Here is a 23,798-nt window from a genome sequence, read left to right as displayed (position 1 = left end):
TGTCATTCAAGCAGCATCTATTCTGATCAGATTTGAAGCAAGAAGACATGAGCCATAATACAGAAGCTTACATAATACATCAGGACTTCGACTAGCCGAAGACAGGTCTGATTTTAAAATTAGTTTTACACAGTGAAAACAATCACATCACCGAGCAGCAATTCTTGGCTGCATTTCTTACTTTTTGATTTTTGTTCTTAAACAGCAGTTAAAATGGTGCTGGCTGATAATGATTCTATGTAGTGAGCATCCCAGTTTGGAAAGGGTAAGGGGGTTTCTTCATGGGTTATATGGTCCATCTCCCATCGCTAGGCAAGTTACACTTGAACTATCACAAAGAAGTATATAATAACTGGTAATTCACTAAAGAGGACATAGAACTAATTTAAAAAAAAAACCTTCAGTAATCAAAGAAATGCATTTAAAAAATGAAGTGCTATATTTCACTTATAAAATTATCAAATAGGGCTTCCCTGGTGGCGCAGTGGTTGAGAATCTGCCTGCCAATGCAGGGGACACGGGTTCGAGCTCTGGTCTGGGAAGATCCCACATGCCACGGAGCAACTGGGCCCGTGAGCCACAATTACTGAGCCTGCGCGTCTGGAGCCTGTGCTCCGCAGCAAGAGAGGCCGCGATAGTGAGAGGCCCGCGCACCGCGATGAAGAGTGGCCTCCGCTTGCCGCAACTAGAGAAAGCCCTCACACAGAAACGAAGACCCAACACAGCCATAAATTAAAAAAAAAAAAAAAAAATTATCAAATAAAAAATTTATAATATTCAATGTTGGTGAGAGTACTTTACAAACCTATACTACTCCTCTGGAAAACAACTTAGTAGAATGCATCCAAAGGCACAAAAATATTTATACTCTTTGGTCCAGGTTTCCCAACTTTGAGAATCTATCATAAGGAAATATATTTCATGGAGATGTTTATTAGAGCATTCTGAAAAACTAGGAACGATCCATAGTTCCATAAGGAAGTGGTTGAGTGAATGCTAATGCATCTCCTCTATGGTTTATTGAGGAGCCATTTAAAGGAACGGTTATGAACACTTTGCAGCAACATGAAAATGCTTGACATAAGTCACAAAGCAGGACATAAATCTGAATGTATTATTAGAACCATGAAAAATATATTAAAAAAGAGAAGGCAGTAGTATGATGGATATTTTTCCTCTTTTCTCTATTTTGTAAGTATCCATTGAATGAAGTGGTTATGTTATTTTCATAATGTAAAATTATTTTTAAAAGTTTATTTATCTGAGGACTATCTTCTGAGAGACCATGTAGTCATTTATCCACAGAAGTCAGTCAAGGAATATGTTAGGAGTAAGTGGTCCTGTACGCATCATGGAGATGCCCGGTTTTACCCCAAATTCTAGGTTCTAGGCATAGGATGAGTAAGTATTCTAAGCAAAATAAGCTACCGAAGCACTTAGGCAACAGAGTATTGTGAATTATTCATTCTTTTTTCCCCCCCAAAACATTTAGCTCAAGATTAGGATTCAGATGGTCAAACTGCCACCCCCCTGTGAAGAAGCAACTAAGTTTCTCCAGATGCCTGAAAAAAAACCTTTGCCAAACATTTAAAGAAATGGCCCCAAAACAAAATCAGAAGAAACATTTACAGCAAACAGGCCAATAATGAGAAGTAAACACAAAAACACATGTCGAGTCAGTTGCTGGTCTCCACTCTGTAGATACTGCTCTTCTTCCTGGGCTAATATGCAGCTCTGGGAGTTACAGCGACTCACACAATGTTCATCTATAAAACAGTAAGTACAACAATTTGTAATCAGAGCTTTTTATCTGAATGCATTTTAAATTCATAATGACTTCCTAAACAAACCACCACATATGCACATTCAGCTCAGAATCAGTATTTTATTTTAGTTGAAATCCAAGGAAGTCTCCTGCATGTTGTTTCAGGAGAGTTCTACTTGTAGAATGTTTTTATCCAAAAAAAATACAAGTAGTACGCAATAGTTCCCTTCTACATTATTTAACAATGTAACACACACACACACACTTTTTTAAGGCTAAATTAATAACTCAAGTTTCACCTGTGATAAATCTACACCTTGGTGTAATTTTGTAAAAATGTAAAAATCTACACCTTGGTGTAAATAGGTCACGAATACCCTATTTTGGCTAAGAGCAAAACAAATTTACTACTACCACTTGCCTTTCATTAAAGAGTTTAAAATTTGCCTTAGAAAAGACCTTTAAGGAACCAAATAAAAAATATTATACACTTTGTTCTGTTTGCATATGGAACCAAGTCCAAATCACATGTCTCTTCTCTGGCCTAAAAGAGAAGTGAGGGGCCTTTCACAAGAAACCTTTATTCTCCCACCTCAGCTCCACTATATCTAAGGCATCAAATGCAGGGGAAAACATTTTTACAAAATAGATGCTAGTCTAACATACAGTCTTATTACAGAAAGTCAGAGATTAAAAAACAACTTTACAGCTCTTACCTTTAAGCGAACAAAAATTTATACTTCCTAAAGCCTCTTAGAAAAGAACATATACAACCATTAAATATGGTCTGGCCTGATAGCTAATGGCATAGGTGAATGTTCACAATAAAAGTAGGTTAAAAGTAAAAAGTAAAAAGAAAGTAGGCTGCCAAACAGTTTCTGTAGTATGATCCTATTTTATAACAATTATTTGGGTATATCTTGGTATAGAAAAATTCTAGCAGTATATATAATAAACCTGGTCTTAAAACATTATGTAGAAGTATTATAAAAATGGATAAAAATAAATTTTACTATCTTTTATTTGCCTTTTTTACACATTGCGATATTTATTTTGCCTTTGTGGTGTGCCAGTGTTTTGGCGACAAGGAATTAATCACATTGTTAAACTCTAAAAATTCTCATTTGTCCATGGTTTGATTTCCTTTAGACTTTCTTTATTTCAGGCTTAGGAATGGTACTAAATTATGTAGGCAGATGAAGTCCTTATATGATGGCTCTCATTCTATATAATTTTTGTAAAATATGATCAGAAAATCTAAGAAGCCCCTATAATTAAAAAAATTTTTCAGGAATCAGCATTATTAATGGAGAAATGATAGATAAGCAAATTGTAAGGGGATTTTGGGGGGCAAAAATGTTGTTGAATCAAATCACATGTTGAGTTTGCTAATGGACTTTACTATTAGGTATATTGTATAAGGAAGAAAAAGCAAGGAGCAAACACTTGGGAATTCTGATGTAAAGAAATATCAGCTTTAGGGCTTCCCCGGTGGCGCAGTGGTTAAGAATCTGCCTGCTAATGCAGGGCACACGGGTTCGAGCCCTGGTCTGGGAAGATCCCACATGCCGCAGAGCAACTGGGCCCGTGAGCCACAACTACTGAGCCTGCGCGTCTGGAGCCTCTGCTCCGCAACAAGAGAGGCCACGATAGTGAGAGGCCCGCGCACCGCGATGAAGAGCGGCCCCCGCTTGCCGCAACTAGAGAAAGCCCAAGCACAGAAACGAAGACCCAACATAGCAATCAATCAATCAATAAATAAATCTTTAAAAAAAAAAAAAAAGAAATATCAGCTTTAGAAAAGGGGCACACAAAGCTTGAAACACATGTAACTGAATGCCAAGAGGGGTTTCCTATTGAAAGTCAGTGAAGGCTCAACATCTGATGTATTTTTACTTCTTTCTATGGAAATGTGAATTCTACTATTTAAGATTCATTCCTAGCCAGCAGAAAGCAGTCAAGTATAAATCCCGCCTGAATAATAACAACAACTACTGCTGCTGCTGCTATGTTTAATAAGCATTTAGTTTGTATACCACTCACTGTGCTAAGTGATTTGCACACATCATTTCTTATAATCCTCACAACATTTCTTATATAAAAACATAATGCCCTTGACAGCAAAACAGTTGACGTATGCTCCATCATAAAGAGGACTTTTTAGGGTTTCCCTTTCTACTTTGATTAAAAATAAGCATGATCAACTGAAGGTACATTGCAATTTCACATAAATGTATTCAGTTGTCTTAAATAATTTGAAATTCAGACCATAAATGTGATTTAGTCTCTTAGTCTATATGCCAAAAGGTTATTACTTGTAAAGATTTTTCTTATTTTATAAGAAAGGGCATATTTTAAAGCACATGGATTCAAAATGTAATTAAGCACTAACTAATTAGTCCTGGCCCTGGGGGAATGGAGTGGGGGAAAAGTCTCAGCTTCTAAAACAAGAGCCCCAAAAAAATAATGGCCCTTAGGGCAAACTTCTTGGAATTATCACTTGGGTTAAATTTATTGGAAAATTTCCATGCAAATTAAAAATCAGTACCCTATCTATGCACAATTATTATACTATTTGTACTTTCTTTGAGAATATTCTCAAACAGTAGCTTCTATAGAAATTCTATATAGAGTTCTTTTAAGGCATAAGAATAAGGAATCTTTTGTTCCTTAGGCCCATCCTCATAGCCCAGGTGCACTTACTTTTCTTTCTTTTTTTTTTTTTAATATATATTTTTATTATTTTTTTATTGGAGTATAATTGCTTTAAAATGATGTGTTAGTCTCTGCTGTACAATGAAGTGAATCAGCTATATGTATATATACATCCCCTCCCTCTTGGACCTCCCTCCCACCCACCCCATCCCACCCATCTAGGTGGTCACAGAGCACCGAGCTGAGCTCCCTGCCAGAGGCACTTACTTTCCTCAAACGAGGGAGTCACAGACCCACTGGTGCTTATGTTTGCTACTGGTTCTGTGGATGGGCAGCGTAATTCACCGTTTCCCATGCAGCAGGAGCAGCAACCTATATAGACAAAATAACATGTGAGGGGAGAGTCCAACCACAACAGAAATGGACAACATGAAGAGATGCCAAGTAAAACAAACCAAACCCCCCAAAACAAAAAAAAACCCCAAACTCATTCACACACGCACACAAATTTTCCATACAGCCACATTGTATGGGTATCTATCAAAAAGTATTCAAATGTGCTTATACAGAAGCTAACATTTAAAGAGTGGCAGACAAAGGATCAGCTCCTTTACATATTATCTCTTCTTTGTATGAGACAAGGAAAATGTTTTTGTTTGTTTCTTCTCCGGCTGATATCTTTTTTGGACCATCAGGGAATTCCCATAATTAATTAATTTTTTTTTAAGGAAAATGTTTTTATCCATGCTGTTTTATTAGTTTCCACTGTGCTTTGGGAAATAAGAATTTGACCACTTTCCTAAAATACAGCTTGGATTTCACCTCTCCTTGAAAACATGCACTAATGCTCTATTGCTAACTGCAGCTAATTCAAACTCCTTAGCCTGAATTTGAAAGCTCTCTAGGACTCGGCCCCTCTCCCCCATCCAACCACTCCCACTATTCAACAAAGGCCCTTCCCTTCTTTCAGGACAATTCTCTAGTTGTCCTCCACAAACTTCATGTTTATTTGAGTCTCCCGGCCTAGTTTGACACAGATTTCATCCAAACCCTCTCCTCCTCTAAGTTTAGCTCAAAACTCACTTCTTTCAAGAACATGTTTCCTACTAGTTTAGAAGATGCAGTAAAAGCAGTTGTATTCTTTTTTTATTTTTAGATATATACTGCTGAAAGTCTCTTGCTGGTTTATAGGTAAACTGGTTTACAGAAGTCGTACTGAGACATCTGCTATAGAGCTGTAATTTTACCTCTATATAGTCAGAGAACTGCATGCAGTGTCCTTTAAAACATTTCTCACATATATGGACACGGTGCTCCTTGACATGGATTATAATAGAATAACTTCAGTGATAAACTGTATTAAAACTTAATGTACTAAAAAGGAATAATTCATAGGCTGAACCTTTCATTGATAATGTGCTTTAATTTTTCAGTAGTGTTCTTAAAAACAAAACAAAAAAAGATTTCAAAGTATAAAAACTACAATCTATAATAAGCTATTACAAATGTCTTTCTAAATTTAAGATAACGATGCCACAGAATAATCGAAAAGAAAATACAGAAATCATCTGGCCCTGCCCTATTACCTTCAGAAATTTGAAGGCTTAAATTCACTAAGATAAAATTGTTAAGAAAACAGATATAAAGCCAGGCCATTCCAATGACATATGTATAGGGAACACACACATATGGCAGTTTTTCCCTTCAAATGTAAGAAGGACATGTAAGCGCCCCATTAGCCTTCTCATTTATGTATGTATGTTTGTACGTTGCTCAGTAATACACCATACTTATTACTTTTTTATTTTACCCTTTGACCCCCTTCGCCCATTTCTCCTACCCTCTACTCCCTGCCTCTGGCAACCACGAATCTTGTTTTCAGAATCTATGAGCTTGTTTTTTTTTTTTTAAGATTCCATATATAGAGAGATGATATGGCCTTCTCTTTTTATTAACTGAACCTTTGCTCTCATATTAAAATAGGTTAATTTTCCTTTCAATTATAATTCCACACTTAGAGCATAAGCAAATCATGTGTCTCTGACAAATGTGTAGCGAGGGGCAGAAGGGAGTGAACTATTTTGGATTACTGAGATTTGGGGAGGCCAGGCTGGACATCTAATGTGTTATGTGTTAATACTACTAGCAAAGCAGAAGAGAGCAGGCTTTAGGGAAGAAAAATAACCAGACAGGTTTAAAAACCTTTTTCCTAGGAACATGGGTGAATAGGCAAATAAACAAGTGCTTTGCCACAGGAGTTTTCAGGGTAGCTTCAGAAAATCATGGCACATCTTATTGACCCATGCATCTATCCATTCATTTAACAAATATTACTAAACATGTATAGGAAGCCTGATACCATGCTAGGTGCTGAGGCTATAATGATGGGCAAGTCAGTCACAGCACTTACACTCTAGTGGGTTATACTGAAAATTTAAAAAGCAATTATAAAGCAGTGAGATAAGAGGAGAGGGAAGTATAAACACTGCAGAAGGTTTTCTATTGAGATAAGCCATAGCTGTCTTCTGGCTCTCCATTTATTTATATAAAAGGTGCAAGCTAGTTTTCCTGCTAGAGATGACAATGACAGGATTTAAAGAACATCTATGGTACTGTTTATTTTTCATTTTTAAAGGACAGTAGAGACATAGCAGCAGAAGTCTCCGGGCTTAAGACACTTAGTTTAGGACTCCCCACACATGTTCACAAGCCTTTGGTGGCCAGTTCTAAAACACTCGCAGGAGAAGAAGATGTAGAGAGTGGTGGTCTTTACGCCCTGTCTGAAAACATAAAGTAGATGGATTTATAGGATAAATGTGAGAGTACACAAAGAAAGCGAGGAAGGAAAGGATGCTGGGCATGATCAGAAAAGTACTCGAGACTTCAGAAAAGTGGCTTTTAAAATCTTAGTGAAAGCATACACATAATCCTTGAACTTCTGTTTTAGAAGGGAAAATAGTCAAGAGGACTCAAAAGAATGAAATTCTGATGATATAATCACAAAGGATCTGACAAAGAAATTAATGAGCACCACCAATAAAATGAACTAAAGGAGGCCTGATTGAAGCAGGGTTAATGTAAATCACTAGTTGGCAAACTACAGTCCTATGTAGTGGGACCCCGCAGTCCTATGTAGTAGGTATTAGCAGCATTAAATATGGAAACCAAGGCACAGAGAACTTGCCTAAGACCAAATAATAGTAAATTGTAGAGTCAGATTTGAACCCAGGCAGACTGGCTCCAGATCCGTGTTTCTAACCCCCGTGCTATCTACTTCCAGTTTGGGATGAAGGACAGGAGAGAGGAAGGAAGGCAATGTAAGACAGTAGGATTTGTGGGATCTTCTTCCTTTTAAGTTAGTTAAAATGCTTTTTAAAATCTCTTTTTAAAAAGAGATTTCTTTTTGCTCTTTCTTTACTTATTGCTATTTACAACTAATAGTTTTAAGATTAGTCATCTCTCTACTCCACACACTCTCTAAACAAAATAGGTACCATCATTTACACTTCCTAGCACAGTGGTCTATGTCTATGAAATCTCCACACGCACCAATGAATCCAAAATGCATACTCTATTGCTGAGTTCCCTTCACGATTTGAAGCAATCTCGATAACTGTTAACACATTAACAAAGTCACTGGTTAGGGTCATATTTTCACTTATACCAAGGATTGCCGAACATTTTCTATAAAGGGCCAGATAATAAATATTTTAGGCTTTGCAGTCCATTGAATCTCTGTTGAATGACTCAACTCTACCAACATAGCATGAAAGCATCCATAGGCAATATATAAATAAATGAGCATGGCTATGTTCCAATAACATGTGATGGACACTGAAATTTAAATTTCACATAACTTTCAAGTGTCATAAAATATTTGTCTTTTAAAATTTTTTCTTCAACTCTTTAAAAATGTACAAGCTATTCTTAGCTCTTGAAACATACAAAAACAGATGGCCCACTGCAGTTTGCCAACTCCCAACTTTCACCATTAACCCTGCTTCAATCAAGCCTCTTTAGTTCATTTTATTGATGGTGCTTACCTGATACAATGTTGTTAAATTAACAAACATAGGTGCTTAGTTTCCTAGAAAGAGCCCTCCTTCAGTTGTTACTCTTCTCTAAACTCTCAGGACCAAGGAAGTCTTAGGATTTAACAAAAGATTATCCTCACAAAAGATTTATAAACAAGAATCTAATAAATGAACTTGCAAGCTCTTTCTATTATTGACTATGCTTCAAATTCCTCATTTCATAAATACCTGTGATATTCAAGATAGTTCAAGGAAGTTTCCTTAAACAAAACATTTAGGATACAGGCTATACAGGCATGTAAGAGTTTCTTTATAATTAAGGATCATACTTGTTTCTGGGATAGAACTTGTAAAAGGTTCAGGTTCATTTATCGGCACTGGACTGTCCTCAAAAGCAGTGCTTCCAGGCTCTGCTGCTTTGTGGTCTTGAGACTGGTCGAAACCTTCATAGCGTCCTGCTTGGGAGGTGCGGTACATACACATGAGTGATACGCTGGCTATCACAATGCTGCAGAACAGGGTGACTGCCGTGATGATCATCTGTCAACATTGCAAAGAGACGTTAGGCCACTTTTCACAATCCCAGCTTGAAATCTTAGTAGACGAGGTTAAGGGCGCTTTTTTGGTTGAAAATGCGTTATCTCCATAGCTATAAATGCTCTACAACAGTGGTTCTTAAAAAAGAGGAAGAGTATGGAAGGAATGTAAGTTACTTGAAGAGAAATTAGGGTTTGCTTGTAATCAAATGAGATTTCTAGATGCTTCTTTCACTATGCATCATGTCCTTGGTTTCCTCTACAAGTAATCTAAATGATTACTTATAGACTTTTTCTTTACTTCAGAGATTTTGCTTGCTTTAGTACACAGTTCAAGTGTATTTCAACTAGAAACTTTGTTATGGTGATAATACTAAAAATAAGTAATTATAGCTAATACTTATTGAGTACTAACTATATGCCAGCACTAGTCTAAGTCATTTATATGTATAATCTTATTTATTCTCACAACAATCCAATAAAATTCAAAATTACAAAACAGAAAAAAAGGGTAAGAAATCAAAATCATTTTAGGAAGTTCTTAAAAAACACATCTTTGGGCTTCCCTGGTGGTGCAGTGGTTGAGAATCTGCCTGCCAATGCAGGGGACACGGGTTCGAGCCCTGGTCTGGGAAGATCCCACATGCCCCGGAGCGACTAGGCCCGTGAGCCACAATTGCTGACCCTGTGCGTCTGGAGCCTGTGCTCTGCAACAAGAGAGGCTGCGATAGTGAGAGGCCCGCGCACCGCGATGAAGAGTGGCCTCCACTTGCCGCAACTAGAGAAAGCCCTCGCACAGAAACGAAGACCCAACACAGCCATAAATAAATAAATAAATAAATAAATAAATAAATAAATAAATAAATAAAATTAAAAAAAAAAGTCACAGACCTAAGTGGTATGTAGATTTAAAAAACAAACAAACAAACAAACAAAAAACCACATCTTTGGGAGGGGCAAGGAAGGGATATGGAATTAAGAGATACAAACTACTGCGTATAAATAGATAAGCAACAAGGGTATATTGTACAGCACAGGGAAATAGAGCCATTATTTTGTAATAACTTTAAATGGAGTATAATCTATAAAAATATTGAATCACTATGTTATACACTTGAAACTAATGTAATATTGTAGATCAAACTATACTTCAATTAGAAAAAAACAAAAACCACACAAATCCTTGGGAAATTCTGATTCAGCAGGTCCCAGAAGCCTCCTACTCAATAGCTTTTCAAGCACACTTTTTCCCCAAATACTTTTTGTTCTGAAATTTATATGTATGATACAATTGAAAGTCAAGAACTTGGCTTTTATTATTACTGCTAACTTATTAAATGGCTTTAAATTAATCACCCTTTCCTCCAATAAAGGAAACATAATTCATAAGTATGCTTAAGAAGACCCAGTAAGTTTCAAATATTTGGAAATCCTCAGCGACAAACAGACTTAAACATGTGAAATCTTTTTTTTCAATTTCATTTTTCTTTTTATAGACATGTAAAATCTTTACTGCATTTTGAGGTGTGAGTTAACAAAGTGACATAGGCTCATCAGTGTGATAGGCAATAAACTGGAATAGACTTTCAAAATTAATTTTAATTTAAGTATAGCAAAACACATTAAGAAGCTAAAAAGAGACGTTCTCAAGAACAGAACTGTCAATAAACTCTTCTCACCTGCTCTTTTCCATAAAAGAAGGCTGAGTCAATGCTTTCTCCATTATGTTTTCCAGTTATCAAAAGAACACCAACAAGGAGAGCAGGAATCCTGTAATAACAAGAGTTTAGAGGGAGAGAAAAAAAGAGAGGATGAATAGTAACTGTGTATGTGGGAACATGTAAGCAAACAGAAAACTACCAACTTACCCCCAGCCAGATATTATGATGATTCCAACAGGAATTTGTACCCTTTCTCTCTTTTTCAAAAGAAGCAAAGAAATTGCTAGAAGGCCTAAGAATAAAAAATAGAGATTGAAAGATAGGTGATTACTCTTGATGTTGATCAGACTTCATGGAACTTTAACCAAGCTTATTTCAATAGTAGTCTGTAGTTCTTGCCCTAGAATTCACTCCTTCTAAATAAATGCTTTTCCCAATATTTTGAAGCAAGTTTTCTTAATTCAGAATCATTCATGTTTTCCCTACTACATTGTTTCTTTACTGAAATCTTCTTGTTTTATACATGAGGATTTTTTTTCAAAAAGCCCAAATCATTTTGTTCTTTTGACTGATGTGTTTGGAATCGAACTATATTTGGAAAAAAAATTTTTTTAACTGGATACAGAACAATTCTAAAAATAAAAACACCCCCACTTCGCTGGTGCTAAGAAAGTACAGGCAATTCTTATACAGGTTTTGTTTTGGGAAAATTCACCAAGTCTAAATGATGGACCTTAATATGAATATAATATAAAGTTAATACAAAAACAAATGTTTTAAACATTTAAACAAATGTTTTAAAACAAATATTTCAAGAGCTTCCCTTATATCTTATACACAATTATTTATAGAAGTAACATCTTATTTAATAAATTCTACATAGCTATAGAAGCTTAGAACTTTAGGGTTGGAAGGGACCACTGTTTTAAATTAATGCCTTCATTTTATAGATATGTAAACAGGGTTTGCCCAAGCCACACAGCCAGCAGAGGGCAGAGCAAGACTAGAAACCCAGCCTTCTGCCAGAAGGTTAAGTCCTTCAACTCTGTCAATGTTTCTAAAACTCAGATCTGTGGACCCATAGGGATCTGGAAATTTGTGAGAAATGTTAAGTCTTTTTGGTTTATTTGCAATGATAATCATCTGGATGACCATCTTACAACCAAAGTACAGTCTCGTTATTTCAGGGCTTACATCTGGTTTTATCTGAAGTTTGAGCCAAGTGAAGGTCAAATAGTATCACAACACATAGTCCAAATGAACATTCTGTGGTAGTTTGAAGAGAGAAAAGCAGTGAGATAACCAGGTCATAAACCCACACATCAAAGTAAAGCCAGGCCAAACCAAAACAACCCTACCCAGAGAAGTGAGTTCCATTTTACATTTCAAGCTGTGATTCAGATTAGCAAAATAAGATCCTTTGTCATGTCAATTAATGTTGCTAATTAGAGTAACTGAGTTTGTAGTTTTGTTTAAATCTAATCTGTGAATTTGCTTTGGTTTTAAAATTGTATATTAGCTGTATATAAGGATTTCATACCTAGATTTAAGATTATACAGATTAAGTAACACTGTGCTAGAAATAGTACAAGTCAACATTGAGATCCTTGAGAATTGTTCTTCTTTATAGAGGACCCACACAGTACTCAAGTTCAAGAGATACTGTAATACCAATGCTCTTCCCAATGCATTTGCACACTCTATTGTTTGAGGTTTTTAAAGTGCCAGGGAAGCAAGTAACCAGTCACAAAAGAGTGCCAACTGTGTTATAGTAGTGAGGGCACTCTTTAAAATTCCAATGTTTATCATTTCATTCCTGCCTTGTGAAAATATTGACATATGAAGAACAGGCTTAGTCTAGGCCTGGATGTCTCACTGATGAAGCTGTGAGAGTTCTTGCCTGAATCAGTTAAACTCTTTGGGCCTTATCTTCCTCCATTTGCAAAATGAAAGATTTAAACTAGACCAGTGTTTCCAAAAGTGCGGTGACTGTAGGTGGCACGGGGGGAACATTTTTTGACTAATTATGTGTTTATTTTAACATGTGCTTGAAAAATTTTTAACTAACACATGAAACCTGGGATTTTACTGAGATAAGGCTAAATTTATTAAAGTAAAAAAAGTGAGTTAATTTTAAGGTGGAAAGAAAGGACAAGTGGTAGGCAGATATGGCAAAATTCATGAGGATGGTTTGCAAATGAGTAAAATTGAAAATGGCTGAACAGGATGACTTAAAATGACCTTTTAGGTCTAAAATTCTGTTATATCATAATAATCTCAAGGTTATTCTTCATCGACGTCAGGGAATTCAGAACAGCTTCTTTGGAGAGATTTTGGTATGCATGCTTGAAGAGGATATCAGAGAAACTTGGGGCTTTTTGACAGATTGATCTATATACTGCTCTCTTATTCTCATTATAAATTTAACCTTAATAAACCTAAGTATTAGAGATCAAGTTGGTTCATCTGTATTTGGAAATGAAGTATTCAGGCTCTTTTAACTTGACAGCTCGTGAAAACTCTTATGCCATGGAAGGTGTATTTGCCTTTAAAAAGCACAAACCTTCTCCTGTTTGCACTGAATTCATTTTGTAATTCCTCACCACATTGTTGCTTCACTTCAAAAGGCTGTTGACTGAGATGGGTCCTGCTTTGATCCTGAAGGCATGAAATCAAAGCCTGTCCCCCCCGCCCCGCCCCCAGCCACTTCCCGACACCTGCCTCCTAACAGGGGCTATAACTAGTGCTACAATTCTACAGTTTCCTTTTATGCGCCATTTTATAGGTTTGCATTTGTGGTATGAATACAAATCAGCCAGACTGAATGTTTCACAAACATCCCAGAATGTACACACCCAAATAAATGTTATACTTCAAAAGAGCAATGTGCTAAAACATTTTGAATATCCTTTATGGGGCCAGTTGAAATGAAAAATAGTTTTTCTTACTGGGTATTCTTCTCTTTCCATTCCCTTTTGTTCACTTGTTTTTCTTGTTCTCATATTACTGCTCTTCCCTCTATTTAATAATATAGTTACATTTGTTGAGTGCCTACCAGGTGCCAGGCATAAACATCCATATTTCATTTAATTCTCAAAATAACTCTTTAAGGTGTGATAATCCAGTCTTACAGATAAGGAAACTGAGACCGCAAAAGTCAAGTCATTTGCTTAAGGCAGAGCCAGAATTTTTCATTCAGTTCAGTTGGATTCTAATAGTGAGCTCTGCGACACACCTCACATGCCTCATCCCTCTCCGCCCATTCTTTCCTTTCCCAACCTGCTTCTAGTGCCTTTCCCCCTTGATGGCGCCAAAGGGGAGCTGTGCTGACTGTGGCCTAGAACCCAAGACCCTGAAGAAAAAGGACATGTGACTGGAAGCCACCTGAGCCCAGGCAGAAACAGTGATTAGGGAAGAGAAGTCAGCTTTGCAGACTGCCTATGTTAGTGGGTGTAACTGCCCAAGTGAATGCCCTAATCCTGTACTACTAGACTTCAACTAGATCACTAGAAACTGGGGCCTCAAGTGATGGAGGAGAGGGGGACCTAAATTTCTCTTCATGATCCAACTTACCTGTCCACAGGTAGGTGCTGTAGAGGGAGCTGTACAATAAAACAAACACCAGAATTTGTCCAACAAAATTTTTTTCTTTAACAAAATTCCATATCATCATTCCAGCACAGACAATAGACTGAAGAAAAAATTATAAAAAAACAAAGTCAGTCATACTCATATGACTCATACTCATGTGTTTTATTCACAGCAACTATAATTATTCATTTAAAATTATTGCTGAGTAATTAACTATTGCATTCTAGTTATACTAAAACTTCAAGTTTTATGATTAAAAAACTTTTTATACAGAGCCTTTAACAAGCCTTTCTATTTAATTGGAATAGATAATGACAACATTCTAAATACTAACCATATATTTAGAAAAGGTTTACATAGAAAATGTAAACTTCTTTCCTTTACGATTTGAGACATGCAAAGGTTTAACTAGAAAAGTAAGATTATGAGAGTTTAATTTGTAATGATTCAATTATTTCTATTAAAAAATGCAAAATTATCACTAAATGTCATTACACTTGTCTTTCTGTATCCATGGAGGATTGGTTCTAGGACGCCTCCTCGCCCCCCCAACAGATACCAAAATCCAAGGATGCTCGAGTTCCTTATATAAAATTCTGTAGTATTTGCTTACAACCTATGCATATATTCCTGTATACTGTAAATCATCTCCAGATTACTTATAATACCAAATACACTGTTAATGCTATGTAAATAGTTGTCGGCATATGGCAAATTCAAGTTTTGCTTTTTGGAACTTTCTGGAATTTTTTTTCTGAATATTTTCAATCCATGTTTGGTTGAATCTGAGGATATGGAACCCATGGATCTGGAGGGCCAGCTGTATTAGCCTCAACTTTGTATAGTTCAAGACACACTGCAGTATTTAATAAATTAGGCATAAATTAGTTGTAATCAAATTGTAATTGATTGTATTTGGTAAAAAAATACTTTTGACTTTATACCTGGAAAAACCCAACAAAGCGATTTTTTCCTCTATAGTAATATAATCAATGAGAAAAACACAGCTTTAATTATCTGTAGGTTTACTAACCTGAGCGATGAGTAAATTCGTTGTAAGCATATGAGGAAGCTGTTTATACTTCTTGCTCAAAAGAAGAATAGCCAAAGACCAGATCTTAAACACAGAGGTTCAAAGGTTACTCAGGTTTCTTAATCTTTATAATCACTTATTAATTACTAACTTTTATTTTATAATTACTTTACTAATTACTTATTAGCCTCTTTAAAGAATTCTCTTATCCTGGTTCAAAAAGCAATATTTTATTTACTTTAACTTGTGTAGCTCCCAAAAGGGCATTAAGGTAAACTAATATCCAAAGTAAAATAGAAAGCATGGAGAGATCCTATGGTAAATTAACTCCCAAAATGACAGTCTTTAAGAACTATTCCTTGAACAGGGAGGGCCACTTTCCAACTATCCCTACCTTTGGTGGCTGGGGTGGGACACAGGCTCACAGCCAACTCTTCAGAAAAGGAGCTTTAGTTGGAGACGCAGTTATACTGCCCTATCTTGAATTTTCCCCTTTTGATTCCACCACATTGGCTCGTGAGGTATCTAAATTCCAGGCTGTCTTACTTCAAACAACACATGTCATCCACCTTAAGATTAATTTTCCTGCATTCTTTATATTTAAAAGGATACACAGTAGTCAGCTACGTATGCTGGTTTGATTTCCTTCTTTCTTCTCACCTCACTGTCAATCAAAATTTATACTGTCTCTCCCCCTACGAAACTGCCCTCTTATCAATGGGCATCATTTTTAAGAAAATGTAACAGAAGCAAAATTTCTTAAAAATTACATTAATCACACATTTATTTGTTGCCAGTATACATATTCATCCTTATCTCCTTTCCTTTAACAGCAAAAGTTGTCTTTTTATTTTCAGCCAGAATACTGTTTGAATTCAACAGGCAACTCAATCTACAAGATACTCTAGTTGCCAAGTGTGTAAGTATTTAATTTGAGCTAGATATATCCAAAAGTTTCATTAGCATTAAATGGGTATTTAGTCTTAATCCCAAAGATCCCTTCCAACAACATGATTCTACAATAGCTAGTATTTATATAGCAATTCACCATTTTCAGAATGCCTTTTACATATATTGTCTCATGTAATCCTTAAACCATGGAAATAGGTAAAATTATTATCTGTATTTTATAGTTGAGAAAATTGAAGCTTAGAGAGGCTTAGGTAACTCCACAGAGAAATAACAGCTAGTTTGTCATAGGGCCAGGAGTCAAATCCAGGTCTGACTAAATCTCATGCCTTGTCTGTTATACAACTCTAACTCCCAACTGGAAAGACAAAACTCAGAAGGCTGATACTATATTTTATGGGCAGGCTTCAGCTTTCTGTATTGCATAAGAAATTAGATTTTTACTCCCTAACTTTCTGTTACCAAGCTATTCTCAAATTCATTCTGTGATTCTCATTCATTTTTACACTGAAATATACTTACCAAGGAGACCAGACTGATAATACTTATATCAAAACTAACATTCTGGATGGCATATGCCAATGGCTTCGGGTCCATGGTGGGGAAAGTCAGTAACCAGGCAGAGACGTACATGATTGGCGCAGACACAAATGTGCTTATTACCATCCCTGAGGTTATCTGCAAAAAATGAAGTCAAATTGAGGTAGAGTCACAGACTCACTTAATTCCCATGAGCTTTAGCCACAGCGCACTAAGGCATTCTAAAATAAAAGCAGGAGTCAGTAAAGAGACATCACAGAATCCAGCATGTTATCTAATATCATATTCCCCTTTTCTTAGAGTTCTTAAAAGAAAACACAGTTAAGTTCCCTTGGCTTCTCTTCCAGCCTATGCTCAATTTATATTTGCATATAACAATGCTAGAAATCCCACATCTGATGTTTATCTCCTAGATTCTAGAAAGAAACCATATTAATGATCTACTTAAACTGATGACCAGTTTCCTTCCATACTATTTCATAAAATATAGGGCAATAAAAGCAATTTCAAAATGAGAAAAAATTACCATGCAAACATTCTACCGATTAAATAATGGAACTAACCTTTGGTCAACAATTTAGTTCCTTCATGTTATATTTCAAAACCATCTGCTCTAATGCTGTAGACAACATATATAGTATGCTTAGACACTAATTGATGTTAACTGATTTAGCTATATATTGCAGTTGATTATGTGGTATTTTGCATCTGGTGGTTGGATTATCAATGAATAAAACAGATTTTTTCCCCTCAAATTTCGAAAGTTACCCTTCTGTAAATAACCTTTAGGCTTAACTAAAATTACAGCATTAAAATACTTGAAACTAAAAAAGACTAATGAAAAAAGTCATGGCTGAATAAAGACCCCAGATTAAATAACTCTCTTGTTACATGATGTTACATAATGTCTCTTTATTTATAATGAGGCAATTTACAGATATCAAATTCTCATAAAAGAATGTAGATTTCTGTGTTTTAAAAATTCATTTTTCTACTAACCAATCAAACTTAGAAAGTAATATATACATACAATCTCTACTTCCATGTTGAACTGTGTTGCAAAGATAGCCACTCCTGGTGCTACAGGAAAGACACCATACAAAAATGCATAATTCGATACACTTGTATGGTTCACTACACTGTTGCCCTTGTCCAAGAGTTCCACCATTTCTCGGCACAGAAGTGGCAGCACCAGGCTGAAGAAACAAGAAAGGCATCATTTGCTTGGTATCAAAGTATGCTGGTCCCCAAATAGTAAATTGCTCTAGTGAACTTGGCATTAGGTTATTCTTCTCCTGCCCAGAAGGTATCATTTTATTGAAAGAATAAAAAATTCAACTTGGAGCTACTTAAAGTAAAACAATATTCTAGAAATCCTTCAAACATCAGGAATTAGGAGGAAAAAAACTAATTTTTTGGTTCTATGAATAATTTTCTTGCAAAAAAATCTGTAAAAGCTGCAATTATAACTGCTGTTTCTTGCTTTCCCTATTAGTTCATTGAAATGTTAAAAGAAAAAAAGAAGACTGACAACCTGAGTAAACTTTTTCAAGAAAATTACTAAACTCATTCTTGGAAAAAAAAAAAAAAGTGGACCTTTATTATGATTAGAGGTTTAAATGGTTCAGGTAATGATAACAATGCTACTCAGTTAGATTTCAAAAACCAGTAGAGAAACAGGTATTTTACAATTAGCTCTTTATCTTAATAAAGAAAAAAGGTTTAGCAAAGGGAACTGAAATAACTGAGGTAGAGCAAAAAACTAATGAAATCCAGATTTGGTGAAGAGTTAGTTATTAAACAAATCCGCCAGGATTCCATAGAAAGACCATATCAACAGTAGCAAGTTAATGGGGCTTTCCTTTAGAAAAAACAAAACCAAGGTTAATATTGTCACAGCAGCACCTACAGAGATGCTCTCGGAGTAAAGAACTACTCTTATGTGTTTTTTTTTTTTAATTAAAAGAAGAAGAAGAAGAAATTATATAATAGGGATCAAAGAACCAGAAAAAAGATTTTAAAAATGAGAATATTTAAATACTTATAAGTAACGGTTGGTATTACTATTATTGTTAGAACCATATTCATTGCTGTGAAAAACTAAATAAGGGACTTCCCTGGTGGTCCAGTGGTTAACACTCCACGCTTCCACTGCAGGGGGCGTGGGTTCAATCCCTGGTCGGGGAACTAAGATTCTGCATGCCATGCAGTGCAGCCAAAAATTAAACAAAAAAACTAAATAATACTTTATTTCCAAGAGCATAACACCACTATAAATAATCTTCAGAATTTATATTCATTTTCATTATTTTGAAAATACAGATACTATTTCATATTGCACTGGTCTCATGAATTTAATTGTCTATACAAGAGCTAAATTCAATAGTTAAATATGCCCCAAGTGCCTTGGGATAATCTTGTAGTAAAATTATGTCACCTTTACCAGGAAGTATAACACCACGGCTAAAGAGCTAAGGAGGCTGAAGGAACTATCAACTAAGGAGCCAAGAACTTTTCATTTACAGGCTAGGATCAGATGGTTAATAATAGTCATTCCTATTGACTTACCTATATTCAGCCACCTTCAGAATTTTAGAATATTTCCCTCAAATTCATGAAATAGAAGTTTATATTCAAAATTATTGTTTTCATCATGGCCAATAGGATTTTAATAAATTTAGAAAACTCAGAAATCCTGCAAAATTCCTTTAAAAGTATGATCAAACTAGGACACTGGAAGATATGAAGTAAAATTATATAAAAGCTGAAGGGAAACCAATAGTCTTTATCCTCTGACAGTAAAATGGAAAGAGTAACCTACACGGAAATGACTTTCCACCATATACCAACATCACATTTTCCTTTAAATTGTAACTACTCAATTAGGAGGGATTACTACTATCAAACTATTTAATGGAGAAAACAGAGACATATACCAACGAACGGGCTAAATAAGGCTTTCACAAAGTACAATCCCCAAGTTAAATAAGTGAAACTTACAGTTTAGCTGTGATGAGAAGAATAAGTACAACAAATGCTGACTTCTTCAGTTTCTTTATTTTTCCTACCATTGTGAGACCAAGATAAAATAGAGCTGATCCAGAAAAAGAATTTGCAAGTCCATCAAGAAAATTTTCCATATATACGGGCACCTTTTGATCAAGAATAAAATTGAAAGCAATGCCAATGAAAACCATAAATACTATTGGGTTCTGTAACACACGCAGAAGTCCAAGTCCCACAATTTTCACTTTGTTTTGAGAGGCATTTTGAGTGTCTTTCCATCTCTGGATTTCACAGAAGATAAACCCTATAGGGTTTAACATCATAAGAGATATTGGTGCCACTAAGTAAATGTACTGGAGATACTCTGGGTATGTCGTTTGATATAAAGCTTCAACTGCAAAATACAAATTAAAATTGATTTTTTAATGGTTACCACAGATATATATTAATAAATTATGAATATAATGTTTTCCATGCTTAATTATAACATATTGTAAATTAACCTAAATAGTGTAGAATGACCTCATTACCCTAGTTTTGGAAAAGTATGTTTTAGTAATAAAGCTGAAAAGGAAAAAAAACCCACTATATTAAATGACATTTAGCTTATAAAATGATAATCAACTTTTAAAAAGTATTTTTAGTAAAACCCACTAATTGTTACTATTTAGAGGCTAAGACTAGTCTCAATAAAGGGGCAGAATTGTAGAATTCTTTTTTTTTTTTTTATAAAGGTACATTTATTCTCCAGTCTTTTTCTTTTTTTAAAAAAATTAATTAATTAATTAATTAATTTATGGCTGTGTTGGGTCTTCGTTTCTGTGTGAGGGCTTTCTCCAGCTGTGGCAAGCGGGGGCCACTCTTCATCGTGGTGCGCGGGCCTCTCACTATCGCGGCCTCTCTTGTTGCGGAGCATAGGCTCCAGACGCGCAGGCTCAGTAATTGTGGCTCACGGGCCCAGCTGCTCCGCGGCATGTGGGATCCTCCCACACCAGGGCTCGAACCTGTGTCCCCTGCACTGGCAGGCAGATTCTTAACCACTGCGCCACCAGGGAAGCCCTAGAATTCTTAAAACAATTCAAAGTAAAAATCTACTAACAAAATGTTTAAGTAGTCATAGCAACAAGGTGGTTGTTGGTTCTCTTGAGAGGGAAGTTTCATTGGAGTGGTGAGGCAGAAATCAGAGCACAGGGACTACCCTGGTGGCACAGTGGTTGGGAATCCGCCTGCCAATGCAGGGGACACGGGTTCGTTCCCTGGTCTGGGAATATCCCACATGCCGCGGAGCAACTAAGCCCGTGCGCCACAACTACTGAGCATGCATGCCACGACTACTGAAGCCCGTGCTCCTAGAGCCTGTGCTCTGCAACAAGAGAAACCACCACAATGAGAAGCCCGCGCACCACAATGAAGAGTAGCCCCCGCTCGCCGCAACTAGAGAAAAGCCCGTGCGCAGCAATGAAGACCCAATGCAGCCAAAAATAAATAAATAAATAAATAAATTTATAAAAAAAGAAAAAGAAATCAGAGCACAGAGAACGCAGGAGAGAGGAGGAGATAACAGACTAAAAAATGAGCACTGAGGGACTTCCCTGCTGGCACAGTGGTTGAGAATCTGCCTGCCAATGCAGGGGACACAGGTTTGAGCCCTGGTCCGGGAAGATCCCACATGCCGTGGAGCAACTAAGCCCATGCGCCACAACTACTGAGCCTGCGCTCTAGAGCCCGTGAGCCACAACTACCGAGCCCGCGTGCCACAACTACTGAAGCCCGTGCACCTAGAGCCCGTGCTCCACAAGATAGGCCACTGCAATAAGAAGCCCGTGCATCGCAACGAAGAGGAGACCCCGCTTGCAGCAACTGGAGAAAGCCCGCGTGCAGCAACGAAGACCCAACGCAGCCAAAAATAAATAAAATTAAATAAATACATTTACTTTTAAAATGTTTTTTAAAAAAATGAGCACTGAGGCGATGGAGTCCAAGCTATATAGGAAAAGAAGTGAAGATGGGAGATGGCTAACAGATAGATAGCAGAGCGGTTAGAGACTGGAGGTCCCTGGGAAGTTCAAGAAGTAGGTGTAGCTGGAAGTTTAGGAGTTCACAGTAAGTCAGATAGTGAGCTATTGGATTTAATATTTCCCAGATGACTGGGTCCAGGATGTGGCCATGGGAGTTGGTGGCGGAAGTGGAGTACCAGAAAACATCATTGGAGGTGAGGAGGTCAAGGAACTGAGAGAGCAGAGAATTTGGTGGGTAGTTCACATGGATGCTAAAGTTAAACAAGATAACAAGCAAAACTTGGGAGTAGAGAAGATGAGAGTGGGCCAGATATTAGTCTTCAATGAGTGAGGAGGAATGACGAGAGTGAGGTCAGCAGGTGGCAGCAAGAAGGATGAGCAGTTTAGCCAGGCAGCAGGAACCTCAAAGAAGCAGTTTTTACAGAAGAGAGAGAATAACGGCCTAGCAGTGGTACACAGTGGCTATGAGGATGCCAATCCTGCCTACCCACTGCTCACATGGTATGCAGGCGATGAGAAAATGAGCAGCCTCCACTGGGGAGGAATGAATGCCTTCAGGAAGGAAGACCAGTGAAGATGCTGAAGAATTGGAGATGGAAAGGTGGATCTGAGAAACGTTTGGGAGGGGAATACAGTAAAGTCATGTCAATGCACATTTAATGCAAATTCAACTACACTTTCTTAGGAAAACAAAGGCTTCATTTTTCGTTTTCATAAAACATGTTCCCAAGTGCAAACTAATTACTTGTTCATTGAAGAAGAGCAACGCTTGCAAAAGAATCTGGCTATTAGACTTATGAGAAATGGTACAATATACACAAAGTACGTGTGCTGCATCTTGTGGGTGATTTGAGGGATTTTTCAAAGGTTCAACTGTATATGATGACTTTAGAACCTAACCATTGCATGAGATGAGGCTCCTTGGAAGGAGATGGGTTGGATCAGACTTCTAGCAGTTTCTTGGTTCATGTGAGGGTTGGTGGCCTGGTCTTGGCTTGATCAGGTTAACTTAGAGCCTTGCAGCATCAAATTGGTCTCAAGGCACATTTTTGGCAATGAATTCTGAAATTATTCAACCTAATATATGCAAAGCCTGATTCATAAATGATTTCAAGTTGAGAAAGACAGATAAAATAAGAACAGCCACAATCACTCACAATCACTTGCTTCACAAGAGAGGCAATCATGTGAAAAAATGTAAAAGATTAGGTTTCTCAATTTACATTAAGATAAAGTGACACAGGTAGGAAAATATATTTGTTTGCTTACTCAGGATACATAAGTTCAGTTAATGTCAAGCACATGTCCCGTTAGTTATGTAACTAGATTATATAACCTTTAGAATACCTTGTTCTCATTAGCTAAAAGCTACTTTTTATAAGATTCAACTCCCTTTTTTTCAACTAAGCACATACAGAGGTCTCTAATATCTTTGAAATGTTAAACAAAATATATTTGATTACATAAAATTTCACAAATTCTTTCCACTGATTTCCAAATTAGATATATAGCTCTGTAACTCAGTGGTTCTCTTTCATGTTTCATAAGGTTTCATCCTTTAAGTAAAACAAAATAAAGCAGCACTTTTGATAACTATTTCTAGTTAGCTACACTTCTTCTGACTAGATATTTTAGCTCAAAGAGAAAGGTGTCTATACCCACCCCTCAATTTTTAAAATAAAGAGTATATTTTAGAAAAGCCTTGTGTTTTCAATCTGAGCCTAAGAATTTTCCCAAGTAGCCAAAATAAAATGCATAAGGTATTTCCTTTGACAACGTACAGCACACAAACCTTCTTAAGTTAATGCCTTTTTACCAGAAATGTACTTTCCTGGTACAGTAGCACTAAATCACCATTACATAATGGACTTCAGGTTGTTTTAAATGCTCAATGCAAATTTGAACAAAAGTCTATATTTAGGCCTAGCCAATCACCAAGTCCTTTCTTCTTTTGCATGATCTTTTGTATTTGATTCCTACTTGGAATCTTGATTCCTGCTACTCCCACTAGTCAAAAATCTCAAAAGTGGGTTACCTACTCTGTTTACCA

At 36.5% G+C, this 23,798-nt stretch overlaps 1 protein-coding gene across 1 annotated transcript in view; it reads right to left on the bottom strand.

Moving 5' to 3' along the window:
• GPR155 (G protein-coupled receptor 155) overlaps positions 1-23,798 on the bottom strand; it is a 43,668-nt gene that overhangs the window by 10,043 nt on the left and 9,827 nt on the right. The window contains exons 3-12 of the mRNA XM_068544891.1: positions 19,725-20,124; positions 17,755-17,920; positions 16,707-16,862; positions 15,276-15,359; positions 14,225-14,342; positions 10,859-10,943; positions 10,670-10,760; positions 8,784-8,994; positions 4,688-4,792; positions 1,630-1,766 (exon numbers count right to left, since the gene is read on the bottom strand). Of these exons, the coding sequence (XP_068400992.1) occupies positions 1,630-1,766; positions 4,688-4,792; positions 8,784-8,994; positions 10,670-10,760; positions 10,859-10,943; positions 14,225-14,342; positions 15,276-15,359; positions 16,707-16,862; positions 17,755-17,920; positions 19,725-20,124 (1,553 nt within the window). The remainder of the gene's footprint in view (positions 1-1,629; positions 1,767-4,687; positions 4,793-8,783; positions 8,995-10,669; positions 10,761-10,858; positions 10,944-14,224; positions 14,343-15,275; positions 15,360-16,706; positions 16,863-17,754; positions 17,921-19,724; positions 20,125-23,798) is intronic.

This window comes from Eschrichtius robustus, chromosome 5, assembly GCF_028021215.1.
Source record: "Eschrichtius robustus isolate mEscRob2 chromosome 5, mEscRob2.pri, whole genome shotgun sequence".
Taxonomy (NCBI): domain Eukaryota; kingdom Metazoa; phylum Chordata; class Mammalia; order Artiodactyla; family Eschrichtiidae; genus Eschrichtius; species Eschrichtius robustus.
Note: the sequence above shows the minus strand (reverse complement) of the source record. Positions and strands in the feature narration are given on the sequence as shown.